Source organism: Necator americanus, chromosome II, assembly GCF_031761385.1.
Source record: "Necator americanus strain Aroian chromosome II, whole genome shotgun sequence".
Classification (NCBI taxonomy): domain Eukaryota; kingdom Metazoa; phylum Nematoda; class Chromadorea; order Rhabditida; family Ancylostomatidae; genus Necator; species Necator americanus.
In genome coordinates, this window is record NC_087372.1 from 26,429,778 (window position 1) to 26,445,890 (window position 16,113).

At 40.8% G+C, this 16,113-nt stretch overlaps 3 protein-coding genes across 5 annotated transcripts; 1 reads left to right on the forward strand and 2 right to left on the reverse strand.

The window, feature by feature from the left end:
- Window positions 1-32: 32 nt before the first annotated feature.
- Window positions 33-11,621, reverse strand: RB195_019546 (uncharacterized protein; the record flags this gene model as incomplete). Of its 2 annotated transcripts, XM_064187446.1 has the most annotated exons (22): window positions 33-59; window positions 531-656; window positions 1,065-1,206; window positions 1,263-1,357; window positions 1,421-1,568; window positions 1,893-1,976; window positions 2,030-2,140; window positions 2,745-2,845; window positions 5,966-6,083; window positions 6,143-6,240; window positions 6,301-6,372; window positions 6,426-6,515; window positions 6,588-6,702; window positions 6,754-6,827; window positions 6,963-7,041; window positions 7,141-7,259; window positions 7,349-7,357; window positions 7,418-7,467; window positions 8,859-8,992; window positions 9,874-9,953; window positions 10,537-10,611; window positions 11,601-11,621. In XM_064187446.1, 22 exons carry the CDS (start codon window positions 11,619-11,621, stop codon window positions 33-35), a joined length of 1,968 nt encoding a protein of 655 aa, XP_064043326.1. The 2 variants fall into 2 exon arrangements, with proteins under 2 accessions (XP_064043326.1, XP_064043327.1); XM_064187445.1 differs by lacking the exons at window positions 10,537-10,611; window positions 11,601-11,621 and having other exon boundaries at window positions 7,349-7,467; window positions 9,874-9,947.
- A 24-nt stretch (window positions 11,622-11,645) lies between these two features.
- RB195_019547 (uncharacterized protein) lies at window positions 11,646-13,140 on the reverse strand (the record flags this gene model as incomplete). The annotated part of the gene is made up of 6 exons (XM_064187447.1): window positions 11,646-11,793; window positions 11,870-12,030; window positions 12,240-12,323; window positions 12,382-12,465; window positions 12,531-12,632; window positions 13,123-13,140. The coding sequence occupies 6 exons, from the start codon at window positions 13,138-13,140 to the stop codon at window positions 11,646-11,648; spliced, it is 597 nt and encodes a 198-aa protein (XP_064043328.1).
- A 27-nt stretch (window positions 13,141-13,167) lies between these two features.
- Window positions 13,168-15,978, forward strand: RB195_019548 (uncharacterized protein; the record flags this gene model as incomplete). 2 transcript variants are annotated; one of them, XM_064187449.1, is made up of 3 exons in its annotated part: window positions 13,168-13,208; window positions 13,318-14,370; window positions 14,439-15,978. In XM_064187449.1, 3 exons carry the CDS (start codon window positions 13,168-13,170, stop codon window positions 15,976-15,978), a joined length of 2,634 nt encoding a protein of 877 aa, XP_064043329.1. The 2 variants fall into 2 exon arrangements, with proteins under 2 accessions (XP_064043329.1, XP_064043330.1); XM_064187448.1 differs by lacking the exon at window positions 13,168-13,208 and having other exon boundaries at window positions 13,358-14,370.
- Window positions 15,979-16,113: the final 135 nt, after the last annotated feature.

Sequence of the window (16,113 nt, forward strand, 5' to 3'; positions counted from 1 at the left end):
AAGATGACTTATCGGAGGCAGGAAAACCACGTTCATGAAGGTTTCGAAGGAGACTTGTTCTGAAATGGCATGATAGAATCACTTTTGGATTTTCGAATGGCATGGAAAGTTAGCTTCTGAACCAAAACGTAGACGATTTGATTTGCAAAAGCTGGTATGTAACAGGCAGATAACAAGCAAAAACAAAATCATATAGCTTTTGGTGTTTGCGTACGGATGTTTGGAGAGAAACTACCGACCACCTTACACAAGTTATACTGTCAAAAGAAGTTTCATAAAAGTCATGAAGTCCACTTCGTGAGCCATCACCAACCACTTTTAACGAAAAAAGGAAATTAATAGTTGATGAAGAAAAAAACATAGCACCCTTCATTTTGAGCACTAACGCGCTCATTCCAAATCTTCCATCACATAAGTTGTTGTTGGATCCGACTGGTTGAGAGAGAAGCATAACAAAAAAAAACTTTTTTTTTCGCCAAAAAACCCCAGCTATTGATAGAACGAAAAAATATTTCGAAAAAAAAACTAACCCTTAACAAATCGACAACCATTTCTGAAAGCAAATGAGCCTTTAGCAATAGATTCCGCATCATTCTAAAATTGCGGCCATTTGTTTCGGTCCAATATTTAACTACTGCTGCGCAGCTTTCTTCATTCTAAAAAAATCATTCATTAAAGCGATAACAGATTCGAAAATAGCAACCAAAAGTACTGTTTAACAATTTCCGTTAAGTACATAAAATGATATGCACTTGAAATATAAAATGAGAAAGAAAATGTGTCACTTTACTTCATGTCAAAAATGAATTTTAAGAACTAATAAGAGCTTGAAGTGTTCAGAGGCACTCCATAAAGAAAAAAGATCTGAACTGTTTTCTCAATACTGCAAAACATGTATCTAAAATGAGTTTAAGGAGAAAAAAGTGGTACACAACATAGATATTGAGCACAAAGAGGATTTACTCGACAACTCTTCCAGAATTCTACAAACACTCAACTGCGGTTCACAACAATGATTTTAGCTTTTCTTTTAACTTCGAAGTTCTATAAAACTGCCAACTTACCGTTCTTCCTTTGATTTCCTCTAGTTTTTCACCCTTAATTTCCATGGTTTCTGCTAGCGTTTTCCAGTGAGGAGACAAGATGCAGCATAACTTAGACAATGTAATATCGTTCAACTCGTAATCAGAGCTGGGAGAAGCCGATCTAAACGCATAAAAATAAAAGTGTCTAGTACACAACCGACTGCACACGACACAAACCCTTCGACGCCATTACAACGATTCCGTAGAAGAGACTCTTCGACTGCTTTTTTAGCTTGCTGTTCTTCACGCTCTTGTAACTCATCACGAAACTCCTAGAAGAAGTAACATAACACATAAGAATACGAACATATAAGAAAAGAAATATAATTGCGTACATCCATGCCCTTCCCGGTCTTCAAAATTATGTTATCTAAGAATAGTGGTATGTTGAGCGTTTGCTGAGATTGCGCAGAAATATATTGCGAACTTTCAGCCATCAGCAAACGGCATGCACGGAACTGGAACGCAGGATCTCGAGTTGACCTGTAGTCACGAATAATTGCAACATCCTGATACCGGAACATATCAACTACACGACAGCATCCGTAACGCAGCAGGTAACAGTTTCTACAAGCGTCCAGGCAGTGGACGCCCTGAACATTCGAGTGGAACACTATTTTCAGAACCGCCAATGGAATAAAAGGTTTAGGAAGCAGCAACTTGGACCCCTTATAGTGTATATTGAAATGTAACACTCGCAATACGTACTCCACGCTATGGATCAACCGAAAGGAATGGCGAGAAATTAAAAACACGAAACATTAACATTGTTACACAGCTGATAAAACTATGACATTTTATACCTACTTATACTGATCTTCCACTTGCTGTTCAGGATCGAGCTCATCTATGGGATCACGGAGGAACTCTGCTAATGATGGCGCAAATTTCCTGTAAGTGGAGCATTTCGGAAATGATTTTAAACTTTGGAAATCACAGCTTACCGCATGCCATCTTTGCAGGCTTCTAGCACATTCGGTCCAAAGCTCCATAGTTTGTTCAGTTCAGCACTACCAACGTCAACAACTGAAGGATTGAACGTTGTTCGCGGTCTTCTGAAAAAGAAACAGAATTCGGAAAAGGAACTATCTCAATCAAAGTGAACCTAATTGAAGCGAAGTGAATAATGCAGCTTAATGCGGAAAGAAGAAGATATTTTCGGTTTAAGGTACTTTAAAAAATGCAGGACAAACGTAATGACGCAATCAAAAACGCAATACCGCCGTTTACCTCCGTCATAGATTAACGCGTTAGGCTAAAGGCGGCTTTTTTTTGATAATAAAGAGAATCAAGGTAAGTCATAGACTGCAGAGATCTCTGTTCCCGTACTCAAAAGTCAACTGACATAATTTAACTACAATTTAGTTGCGTAGCAATTCAGTAAAGGGGTAGAGAATCTCCTTTACTGATAATTGCTTGAAGGGTAGAGAAAGAGGTAAACTAGTGTAGATTCTTCGGGATCACTCATATTCATAAGCTACGAACATAGAAAGGTGTTGATGCGAAAAAAAAAGAGAAAAACCGACAACGACAAAAAAAAACATGGCGAATTCTAGGTTGAACGACGAGATTTTTGTAATAAAACATAAATCAACGCTCAGATGCAGACAAGATAAAACAATTGTGTACATCGAAGAGCTCATAATTCAATTAACTTACTTTTTGTATGGTTGCATTGGGTGTTTGTCAGCCAAATCTGTCATAGCTGGACAAGATTCGCTTTTCCATTTCGCCCATTCTAACTCACGTTGTAGAATGTGCTGAAAATTATAAAGGGTAAGGTCTCTGGTGTATCAATCCACACGCGATGCGCCAACGCGTCTTACTCCAATTGGCAACCGTTGAGGTTTGGAACGGGTGCTGGACTATAAAGTGACTTGCGGAGGCAAGACAATGATCAAGTCACTATATTTTATCTTCCCATAAAAGTTTGCTAACAATTTATCGACTCAAGAGGATTGAAAGGCTTGGCTGGCATTAAGGGAATCGACGACCACAGCAGACATCTAACCGACTGCGCTACATCCGCCACGTCGAAAATTATAAAAACCAAAAACTTGAGCTTTTTTTACTTTGAATGAATTCGTGTTATTCGATTTTTTGTTGGCGACTTCGAATGTTATTCGCCAGCAAAAAATAAATCTATAAAAGATAGAATACTACAATCTCCACAACCTTGTAACTTTCACCTGTTTCCATTGTAAAGAATTGATTTTAAAAAAATCAGAATCGATCACTATAGTACGGTTGTGTTCGAGAGGAACGAAAGAGAACAAGAATGATTTAAAAAAAGCCCTTCAAAGCCAACAATAAAATTAACTAACTTAATTGTTAACTTAATTGTTAATTAACTAATTAATTAACAATAAAATCAAATCAATAGGTTCAAACAATAGTTTTATTAAGTATTGTAACAAAGTATTTTACAAAATGCAACAACATTGAATCATGAGCAAGAATTCGATTTCTCTTACTACTCCTTTTGCAACCGCATAAGAGGCTGTGCAGAACATAATCCTCAAAGGATAATTCTCTTGTGTGACGCAACTTCGCGCAATGAAAATCCGAAAATCAACTGGCTGTTTTAGACGTGCCCACGTGTACAACTCAGCAAAGATTTTACATTTAACAGAAAAGAAACTTCTTTCGCTTGAGAGTCTGATATTAATTGCGTTTTCACGTAAATTTCAGAATGGGAACTTTCGAACAGATAAATTTAATATATTTTATTTTTACATACTATTATTTTATTTATTACTTCACTATTTTATTTATTTTATATGATTCGAGTTTAATCGAATAATTCGAAAAACCACTCGTTTCTGCTGTTAGGGAGGCCAGGACAGGGCGATCACTCACGGGCGCTATCCGGCCACTGCGTCGTGCGCGGGTTTTTTGCCTGCTTCCTTTCGGATCTGGGCCCTACACCCCTCCTTGTCGGCCCAGGACCCACTGTCCTCTGACGGTGCGCCCTTAGTGACGCACTGTAAATAGCTTGATTTTGTGGAACATAACATGATCTGGACATCACTACATCGACAAGCAGTTCATCCAAAGATAATTCATGATCTGTCGAACATCTACACATCTGCTGCTGCAACATTCGAAATATGCGGCAATCAAGTTCCTATCAACGCTAGACGAGGTGTTCGACAAGGAGACCCTACCTCTCCTGCCCTCTTTACCGTTTTGGAAACCGTCTTCCGTAGCCTACACTGGAGAAACAGAGATATCAGCACAAATGGGCTTCGTATAAGTCATCTCAGGTACGCTGATGATGTAGTTCTCTTCGCGCACAAACCACAAGAACTCTGATTAATGCTTCAAGAAATGAACGACAAAAGCCAAATCGTGGGGCTGAAAATTAATTTCTCTAAGACATTTGTCATGACTAATTCAGAAGAAATTCCTATCTTCACTGATGGCTCTCCTATGCGCTACTGCAGCAACTTTGTTTATATTGCTCAATGGATATCCTCTGATAGGAATGTAACAACTGAGCTAAATAGACGAATTCGCTCCGGTTCGAACACATTCAACCGATTCCGTGCACATTTCACAAACAGAAAATTTCCAATGAAGTTCAAACGTCGACTTTATACAAAATGTGCGGAACCTTGTCTCCTCTACGGCTGTGAAACTTGGGCTACAAAAGCAAAGATCTCAAAGCGCTACAGATAGCTTAATGGCAAATAATGAGAATAATGCTTCTTCTTATGCATCGTACGAGCTTGTGGTTGGAAAATACTGCAAAATATTGCCAGATATCAGGGTTAGAGCGATTGAAAGAAAATGGATGTGGGCCAGAAAGATGTATACCGCAAAGGACAACCGAGGGACGAAGATGATTAGCGAATGGAGGTCATGGATTTGGAAACGACAAGTTGGCCGACCAAAAACAACATGGAAAGATTCGTGCGTATCGGAGTTTAGAGAAACATGGATGCGAACCGCCACTACTGATGCGAGCAGATGGGGACGAAGCATGCAACGAAACATTGTAACATTGTAATATCGTTCAATAAATAAATAAATAAATTCGTTTCTGCGTCTAGCGAATATTTTGAGGACAAATTATCGACACACAGCTATTCGAACGTTGCACACTGGAAAGAAGCAATTAGAAATGGAAACTGTTTTCTCAGTTAGAGAAACAATTTCGGTCCGAATTACTTTGTGATAGCTGTAAAGAGTATCAAATATGGCGGCAGAATTCAATGCAGACGAAGCCCTCCCGCGGTTTTATGAAATCAACGCATTTGATACGTACAGAGGCTATATATTCCCATGTCCACTTATATACTAATTTCACTTCACCTTCACTGATCCTGCTTGCACCCTCGAAACATCTTCTGAGATCAACTTTAACGTTCCATCTACAGTCAATTCGTCAATTTTGAATTGAGCGATATATTGAATTATATATATATTATAATATATATATATATAATTCAATATATCGCTCAATTCAAAATCTTCATCTTGGGAATACTTTTGCCCGTGAGTGATGATGAATGTGTACTTCACTCTAATTGAATAAATATTGTACTACACAGTAATTCAAACAAACATGAGCTTCAAAACATATGTCAAACATCTTATCCGCTCAACATTATCCAGCTGATTTTCTCGATCTATTAATTAAAATAGAGGACAGGAATTGCTCTGAGAGAGCCTCCTTTTGAATTGTCAATGCAGTTATAGAAAGTGCACGTAAGGCGTATTAAGAACGCGTCGTACACTAAGGATCTCTTTCGAATTGCAAATTTGAAATAGACTAAATTTATAAAAACATCCTTGATAGCACAATGCAGTAATGCAAAAGTACACAGCAGGGAAGGCATTCTAAATTGAAGAAGAAAGTTGAAAACAAAACATACATTGACACTGTCCGCGAAATGTTTTCCTTTCGGATGCGTTTCGCGCAACAACCGGTAGCACTTCTCCTGATTCTCATTAACAAACTTGAGCTGGTCATCACTGAGACTGGTATTTTTTCTGAAGTGCTAAGGATATGCCATATCTTCAAATTAGGATAACAACAAAACAAAACTTACTGTTTCGCTTTGCTACTTGTAAGATACTGACAAAGAATGATGAACTGGATCAAAAAATATCGTCGGAATTGAGAATCATTTAACTGAAGTTGAAGGAGCTGCAAAAGATACATCAAATTTTGCAAACTACCACAATCGCACTATTTAAAAGAAAATACTTTTGGGCTCGTCAAGTATTTGGCAAAATATGAATCAGCTTCGTCGATCAATTCGTGGAAGTTTTCCGTGATCTGAAGAGATTTTGTTCAAGAATAGGAAGAATAGTAGTCCATGGAACTCGGACCGCAAAACATTTCATTCCATCGTCGTCATCGTCGTCACCTGATTTCTCCAGTTTGTAGCTTGAAAATACGCCTAGTACATCTGTAGAATTCTATAAAGAAGCTGGTAAGAAGATATCTTAAAATCTCCCCTCTTGTGTTTTTTTTTTCTTTTAGAAAACAACCTTTTGGAAAATGGCCCATTGAGTCTTGTCGAAACATAATGTTGGATTGGAAAAAAAATCTTGCATTTGCCAGAACATTGAGTACAGAGCATGGTCCACAGGGATATTTATCTCTCTAAAACTGCATTAGACTGGGAAAGAGATGAAAAGAATGAAAAAGTCTCACTTCGCCTCCTTTATTTCTCCCGTTTCAATTTCTTCGTCTGATCCATTGATGAGATCGACAGGCTGCGTTTCTGTCTAAAAAGGTTTCTTCTATTAAGATAAAATAGCCGGTAGGTCATGCTGGGGATTAATTAGTCCTTTTTTTAATGAAAAAATAAGCCATCTTGTTGAACAAATTGGATCAGTATATTCAACATTCATTCAACTCACCGTATCAAATTTGGTTATGTTCTGGGTATTGAAGTGTCCCATGAGATTGAGCCCAGACTTTTCACCCAAAGGAAGATACCTACAGATATATTTCGGTAAAAGTTATCTATTCGCTGAAAAAAATTAAGGAAGTTATATCCAGAATTTAGGTAAATTATTAATTTTCCAAAAGACCAACCTACTCAAGAAAAACAGGATTCTACCACAGAAGGATGTTTCAGCACTCCTACTCAGTCTTTTAAGAAGATCGTTACACATCCTTAGTATTGGTGTTTGTGATGACTCTACAAGAGGCGACTAAAAAAAAGGCAATTAAAAAAATAAAATAACTGTCGATCACAGAATCTTATTAGCAAAAGATGCTTTGTGACTGAAAATGATCTTACTTGTTTGAACTGTAACATATTCTCTTCGAGTATACCGAAAAGACGTTCACATCTTCCAATCCCACTAACTTCAAACATGTCCTGTAACGTCTGCACAGCGGTTTGCTTGACGCATAGTCCTAAAGTGAAGCCCTGAAGCTCTTTTTTAAATGTCCGCTCCAGACATAGTGGAAAGTAAAAATAAAAAAAGACAATTACTAAACAATGAAGTAATGCTAGTGATGTACGTGTTATTTTACTCAATACATGTCTACCTAGATACGCTATGTTAAATTTCTCTGCATTTCGCATCACGTATCTCAGCCACCTGGAACTGCATGGCAAATTTTGGGGTGCGCACCCTTTTTACACGTACACATATGAGAAAGTCTTTTTACTAGGGTGCGCACTAATTAAGAACTTCATGCGAGAGTGCATATACTGTATAAGGAATAGATAAGGACACAAGGAATAAGTTAACTTCTTGCTACGCCTTCGAATGTAGACATAGAAACGGATTCGCCATGCCGCAAGAAGATCAATAGTTCGTTCTGTTCAAAGTTTTTCAGGATGGCAAGTTCATGGTCGCAAGCTCAAAAACTCTGCCTGTCCGAAAATGAAGTTCTGGACAGATGCATTTAATAAAGAACACAGAACAGGTTGTTGGTACGCAGTTCGGGAAAGAAATCACGAATCGGCTCATTCTGAGTGAACTCAAGCCGAAGATCATAGAGTATGGTGTCGGCTAAGTTCAAGAGCGACAAATCTCACGAAAATCAATATCGAGCCACAACATCAGTCCACAGATAAAGACAGGTAAGTTAATTTAAAAGCAACACATTTTTCATTCATATATGGTTGCCAGCTCGTATGTGTACGTGCAAAAAAAATCGTGTTAACATCTTCACAAAAAAAGGTATGAGACGAAAATCGAAAGTTACATATAAACCAAATATGCTCCTAAACGGAAATAAGCCTCGCGATAATGCAAAGGCCGTAAGTTTCCCTAGCGAAAACATCTATTAGTGCCCTCTACAGATTTAGCTGTGCAAATTATATGATCGAAAACAAAAAGTTTCATGAAATATGGTTATCGCTTCCGGTTTGGATCAAAATTCGGTATGTATCACTAAACCGTAGTGCCCCACAACGACACGAAGCAGGTTGAAAGGCTTAGGAAGAATCTATACACAAATAAAAGCTCATTAAGTAAATATTGTGCTTCACTTTGACCAACACTACATGGCCTAAACAACTGAAAACGTCACAACCGTTAAATTTAGCTTACAGCTCATCTAGAGAATTAATATTGGTCAGTTTTGAATTCAAGAGTTTTTTCTTTTCTTTTTTTTTTGGTTCGGATGTTCTCTGCCCACATCTTCGTTGATGTCCATAACCACGCCTGTATGAAATCTTATTGCCTTTGCAGCATCTAGTCGAGCAATAGAGTAAAATTCGACTAACCCAGCGTATAGGAAAGGAGTTAAAAGAAATACTACTTAGAAATACAAAAATAACCTGAAGAACATACCACTTTTGCAAACGTTCAGGGAGAATTCCAAATGTCTGCGAACATTTTCTTCGATAGTCTCATCCGGTCCCCGAGCTATGTCCAGCCCTCTCTCACGAAGACGAACTTCAAGCAATGAGGAGAGATCCTCTTCACTAAAACAATCATAGGCGCAAGAAAAACCACCAAAAAATCCATGAAACAGATTTCTACGGAACAATCATTGATGGCACTATTCCAATTCCTAGTAAGATTAGAAAAGAACGGATAATTCAAAAGGAGATTCGAACTACAGAATTTCCAAAAACCAGGCAGAAATACGTTAGTGTACATGGACGAAAGAAAGGCTACATCTAGCAATATTCATTGTTGTATATGTATGTAGTATGTATATAGCCTCCCATTAGGATCATCGGTGTATTTGGGCAAGAAGCTATAAGCTAATACGTTTTGATGACATTACAATTTGAAACGCATGTTCTCGCTAAGAGCTTTTTATGGCTACCCGATCCACATGCTGTTCGTACGATCCCAATGTTGGTTTTCCGTGAACAGCATGAACCTGCATGAACAGCTTTTAGGGTTTCAAAATTCTCAGGACACGGAGTCCTTACTACTTTTGTCTGGTTTTGTCCACATTTTTTAGATCAGTGCAGAGAAATCCTTTTCGTTGGAATTTTAAAATGATCATACCACGAAGATGACCTTTCAAGAAGAATGTGGGGTACATACTGACTGTGAGAATTTGCACGCTAAATTCTCCTTTATGGTCCTGAAAAAAACTGCGGAAAACATTTCACGGAACGAAAGTGTACGAAAGTGGCGCGTTGTAAGGCGCCGCGGAAGTTTGCCACGCTGTTTTCGGGAGGTGGGGATTGAGCATAAACACGTCCATATCCGTAACCTGTAGCCCGAACCCTATATTGCTCATGAGATCTCAATATCGCCAATTTCGTGATACGCTGCCTTTAAGATCGCTGTAGTTCACGTTTTATCTGACCCGTATTCTCTATATGCTGGATTCCTTCGCACTTACCCCACGGACTCACGACAATTGGCAAAGTAATTTTTTAACCCTTCGAAGTCACGTTTCTTCACTAGTTCTTCCATTTGATCCTGTAAAACGTTGCATCTAAATTAACTACAGCTTCATTAATGCTTCAAGTACATATCGACAATGACGTACACTCAAAACACTCTTTAAATGAAAGGTTTATATCACATTGTAAAACTTAAACCGAGTCTTGACTTCAATGGGACGATAATATACATGCGTACAAAAGAACACTCTGCATAATATGCGAGGAAGTGTAAGCTCAAATACTGTTTCCCTCAACCAGGATACCATGAACAACACAACAATGAAATGTCCGTTCCAGTTGTGTCTGAGCCTGACAATGTAACTATCGCGAAATTAATTAGTGCTAGATAACAATGACAAGAACGCGTCATACTACCCAGAAACATTACAGAACAGATATTACAGAACATTTTGTCCACAGTTGTAACTTCTTCTCAGCAAACACAAATGTTATTAAGATTAAGTCAGTGAAGAAAAACCTGCATCAAAAGCGGACTGTGAAGACTTGTTCACTCTTAATTAATGTTATCTACAAAATGCGATCACCACAAGCGAACCGAGACACCTCATATGCGAAAAAAAAACAAAAAGAAAAACTGTAAAAATGAATACGGAAACGGCATTATTGGATAAGCTTGGCCGCGAAGTTGATGTGCGCGGAGGACGTGATGCCTCCAAAGAAGTATCAGCGATCTAAACGGGAAAAAATCCAAAAATGATGGTAGATGGAGAGCACAGACAGACAAATTAACCGAACCGGTTCCAAATAGTGGGTACCTTGGGAAATTCGGAAAGTATTTAACTGGAAGTTCAAGAAAATAGGAAGAATTGATTTTGGCAAGTCAATTTTTGTCATACGAGTGCGAATATTCATTTATTTATGAAAATCATCAAAAAAGCACTATAATGCTACTAGTAAGTTGCATGGACGAAGAAACAAAACAAACTATATAAATCCATTATAAGAGCATATATTTGAAAACGGTTGCATTTTTTAAAATCATTTTCCAAGTATTGTAAAGAATGGCTGCAAGAAAGCATGGGAACTAATATCGGCGATTCAGTGCTAACTAAAAACGTCAGACACACCCACAAAACCAACCCAGCGCCTACTGGTGTTAGCCCAAGAAAATAGCGGAGTTTCGGGATGTAGCCGACGGTTACATAAACGGTAATAAACCACAGTTGATAGTACGCAGTGGAGAACAGGTGCTGGTGGCTGGTGCGATCGTCAAAGAGAAAGTGCAGAAGAATACCAGCCATGACACCAAAAGGACTACATCACATAAAATAGCCGCGTGTACATCAGCTGCAGATGAATTTCAAGAAAAAAAAAGTAACAAGAAGAGATCATTCAAAAACACCAATATCGAACAATTCGAGAACATAGGTAAAAAGAAATTGGTCTCGAAAACCCATATTTGATATATTTCGCTGAAGGTTTACATTTTCACAATAAAGTAGGACGTCACACTCTTCCGATTTACTTATGATCTCTTGTTCACTAGACAATGCGAGAGAATACGATAATCAAGGCAAATGTTTTACTACTTGTATAAGTGGAGATGTTTACTTGCCAAAATTTAAGAGAATGTATTGTTGCTTCACATCGAAATAGAAAATCGATACTTGAAATCTAAACATCAAAATATTTGAAGGATACAACCTACAACTAAACTTACTCTGTATTCCTGAGAAGTCATACCAGGAATCACTACAGAAAAAAGTCATTCCGCTCCTAGACCCGCTAATCGGGACCGTAACTCAGTATGAGTGGCGGAGTCCATTGTGCGTCGTTTCTTCTGTGCAGTAGATGTCACCCCCAGTTTGGCTTTTGTCTCATTCAATGTAACCGGGACCGGTATGGCTGCCTCGCTAGATTATAATGAATTGTAGAAAAAGAAATATATGGCATAGGTTTGAAGAAACAAAGAGTAGGTTAACGAGATACCTGGTAAAGCTATCTGCGTTTATATCCCTTGCTTGCAAAACTGCAGCAGCAGGAGAATCTGCCAATGGAGCAGGAAGAACAACTGATCCTCGTCCACCTTGCCGCATCGATTCGAATCGAGATCGCGAGATGAACAAATTCTGTGCAGCCGAAACTGCTTGCTAAAATGTTATCATTCTACGAACATTTAATTCCTCAAAAACTCACAACGCTTTGCTTATATTAAAGGTTGCAAGAGTGAGAATAGAAAAATGGAACAACAGATATAAAAACCAGCGCTTTTCGCTTGGGCTTGGGTAACCTCTTGAATGAGGAGTTAAGGAAAATCTTCTTTTCGATACGCACAACATCTACAGTGAAACTCTGCTACCTGCTCAGTTACACAACCGACTGTTTTTAATCGACCAGCACGGCATTTCTCCATAAATTCACGTACCAGCGGAGCTAAGGGCACCTGCGAGAAAATAAAGTAAAAATAACCAGTCATCACCTAGCAATCACAATACGCTTACTGTTCTTAAATACTCTTCTAATCTTCCAGTCTCTTGCTGATGTTTGTCCATATACGAAACGAGCAATGATGTGTGTTTCTCGAACTACAACACATGTGAAAATTAGAAAAATTAAAGAAGTTGGAAACTTTGTATTGAGCAAAACCCACTGAGGGTAAGTCGCGCACAACGTTGTCTACAAGAATCTGCAACTCCGATCGGCCAGAACTACTGATGGGATTAGATTTTGGCAAAACAGGAAGCTCCACGACCTGTAAAAGATCACATGAAACGTTGCCCCATACTTCTTACGACTCCTCTCGAACACAATAGTGCTCACACCGTGCAGCCAAATCTACATGTTTGCAGCAGAAAATCTGTTCGCAAGTATTTATGTAAGCTCGGTATACAAATGGATCTACTAATTTTAGTTCAACTTTATCCAGAGACGCTAAGGACAATGGACGAAGGACACTGCTGCAAATCCTACCTCACGCCTCAAAGCGGCACAGCGGTGGCCCTGGCCGACGGGCAGCTATGGTGGCGAGACTTCGCCTCGGCAGGTTCAACCATGCCACAAAGGTGTCCGGCTAGTAGCCCGGTCCTTGGGCCAAGGCTACAGGCTAGCTAAATGAGGAGGTAGTACGACGATTCCGGTGCCAGGCTGCTAGCTTGCTAGTGCGACAAGCCGACCGAGGACAACACCCCCTTCGCGTCATACTGCTAATGTCTACTATGTGTTCTTCAGAAGCTAGGGCGTACCCCAGAAGCGAAGCGCATTGTCCTCGCCCGGGCAATGTGGCAAATATGCGAGGGCTACCGGCTAGAGGACGAAGCCGGCCAAAGAAGTTAGTCCGCCATCGCCAGCAACAGGGAATTAGGCGATGGCTACAAGCTGATCTACCACGGCACATCAAATCGCAATGGCGTTGGTATCATATTGAACGAGTCGTTTAGAAATAGCGTCACAGCGGTGGATCGACTATCGGATCGCTTGATGGCTGTAAAAGTAGATACAGGAAAAGTGGAATTGCGAGTCGTCTCTGCTTATGCGCCACAGGCGGGCTGTAGTGAAGAAGAGAAGGCAAGCTTTTGGGAGGATCTGGAGCAGTACGTCCAATCCCTGGAAAGCGAAGAAATACTTTTAATCGGAGGAGACTTCAACGGACATGTAGGTTCTCGGAAAGACGGATTCGAGAGTTGTCATGGTGGATACGGCTATGGAGCTCGTAACGACGACGGGTTGCGAATCCTGGAGTATGCTGTTGCAAGTGACTTGATCATTGCTAACACGCAGTATCGGAAAAGAAAATCGCATTTGATCACATACACCAGCGGCGGTCGTGAAACACAAATAGATTTCTGGATGTTACGTCGACGAGATCGCCGACTTCTGCAGGATTCAAAAGTCATCCCTACAGACCATGTCGCTGCCCAACACCATCTGCTCGTTATGGACTTGAAAATTTCCCGTCTAAGGAAGAGACATGCAAGGACTGAAACACAGCGCATCAAATGGTGGAATCTGAAGGATCGAAAGGAGGTGTTTTTCGCGTCCGTGGCTCCATCTACACTTCCCCACCCTACTCGTAGTGTGGAGGAAATGTGGTCGTCTACTTCCAGCGTTATACGCTTGACCGCAGAAAACACTCTGGGAAAGACGACTCTAGGTAAGCCAAAGGTACAAAAGGCTACGTGGTTTTGGAACGAGGAGGTTCAGGCGGCAATTCGTGAAAAGAAGTCCAAGTATAAGCTCTGGTGGAGGACGCGTCAGCCTGAAGATCGGGGTGCTTACCTAGCGGGGAAGAGGGAGACTAAGAAGGCAGTCTCCAAAGCGAAGTCGGACCGCTACAAGGCTGTGTACGACATGCTTGATACCAGAGAAGGCGAGTGGGAAGTGTATCGTTTAGTCAGAGCGCGTCATCGCTCGACGTTGGATATGGAGCACACCAAGATCGTTAAAGGAGCTGATGGAGCCGTTCTGCGCCGCTCTAGTCAGATCCTGGAGAGGTGGCGAGAGTACTACAATCACTTGTTTAACAAGAGTTCTGTCATCCTCCCATCCCAACCGTTCCCAGCATCGAGGGTCCTGTTCTACCAATTACTGCCGTCGAAGTCAGTGCTGCCCTCGCAAAAATGAAGTCGAACAAAGCAAGCGGTCCTGATGACATACCTGCTGATGTCTGGAAGCTGCTAGGAGATCGAAGGTCCATGTGGCTCGCAACTCTATTTAACAAGATCGTTGCAGAAGGACGGACTCCAGACGTTTGGCAAACTTCCGTGACCGTGCCTGTCTGGAAAGGGAAAGGAGACATTGCTGACTGCACCTCGTACAGGCTTATACGACTGCTGTGCCATACGATGAAGGTTTTTGAGCGTGTCCTGGAAGCTCGTCTGAGGAAAATTGTTAGCGTTTCACTCAACCAGTGCAGCTTTGTGAAGGACTGCAGCACTATAGATGCTATCCATGCTGTCCGAATCCTCCTGGGGAAACATCGAGAGAAGAACCGCAGTGTGCATCTTGCTTTTCTCGATCTCGAGAAAGCTTTCGACCGTGTCCCACATGAGCTGTTATGGATGTCCATGAGGTCGCATAGAGTACCAGAAGAATATGTGCGGTGGACGAAGCTACTTTATGCGAAGCACACCAGCGTTGTACGATGTGCTGCTGGAACAAGCAGGCCATTCCCTGTACAAGTAGGGGTTCATCAGGGTTCATCCCTCTCACCTCTGCTGTTCATACTGTGCATGGACACGATAACGAAGGAAATCCAGAAGCAGCATCCGCGGACTCTACTCTTTGCCGACGATGTCATGCTCGCGGTGGAGTCTCGAGATGATCTTCAGAAACAAGTACAGTCTTGGAAGGATCAGTTGCAGCAATATGGATTGCGCCTCAACACATCAAAAACTGAGTACATGGAGTGCGGACCAAGGATAGAGGATGGTTCAATTCGTGTCGATGGCACCGAATTAAACAAGGTGAACTGTTTCAAGTACCTTGGATCCAAAGTGACTTCCACAGGCGACATTGATCAAGAAGGTCGAGCACGTGTTAATGCTGCATGGATGAAGTGGAAAATGGCAACAGGGGTACTGTGCGACAAGAAAGTCCCTGTTCGACTGAAGTCGAAGATCTACAGGACGGTTGTGCGTCCTGTTGCCCTTTACGGATGCAAATGCTGGCCGACGACGAAAGCCTTGGAAAGAGTGCTGCACGCTATGGAGATGCGGATGTTAAGGTGGACAATAGGTGCAACGCTAAAAGAGAAAGTATCCAACGACACTGTGCGCTCCATCTTCGGCGTCGTCCCGATAACTGAGAAGATGAAGGAGGCGCGACTGAGATGGTTTGGTCACGTCTTGCGGCGGGAGGAAGATTCTGTTGCCAAAACCGCACTGAAGCTCGACGTTTCAGGAGTGAGGCCGCGTGGGAGGCCAAAGATTCGCTGGTTAGAACGTGTGAAGCTGGATATGATAGATGCACGTTTGTGTACGGCTGATGCAATGGATAGAACCAAATGGAAGACAAGAAGCAGAAAAGTGGACCCCAAGAAAGTATTAGAATGGAAGTACAGAAATCAGACATCATTACATCGATTATGTTCTGCACTTTAACACTTTAACACATCGATTTAAGTGCAATTTCCAATACTAAATTATATGCAACTTCCCCAGGCTTAGTAAAGCTTGTTTACTGGGTTTTGACATCTACTGATCTCAAATATAAAATATGAAGGAAATTTTCAAAAA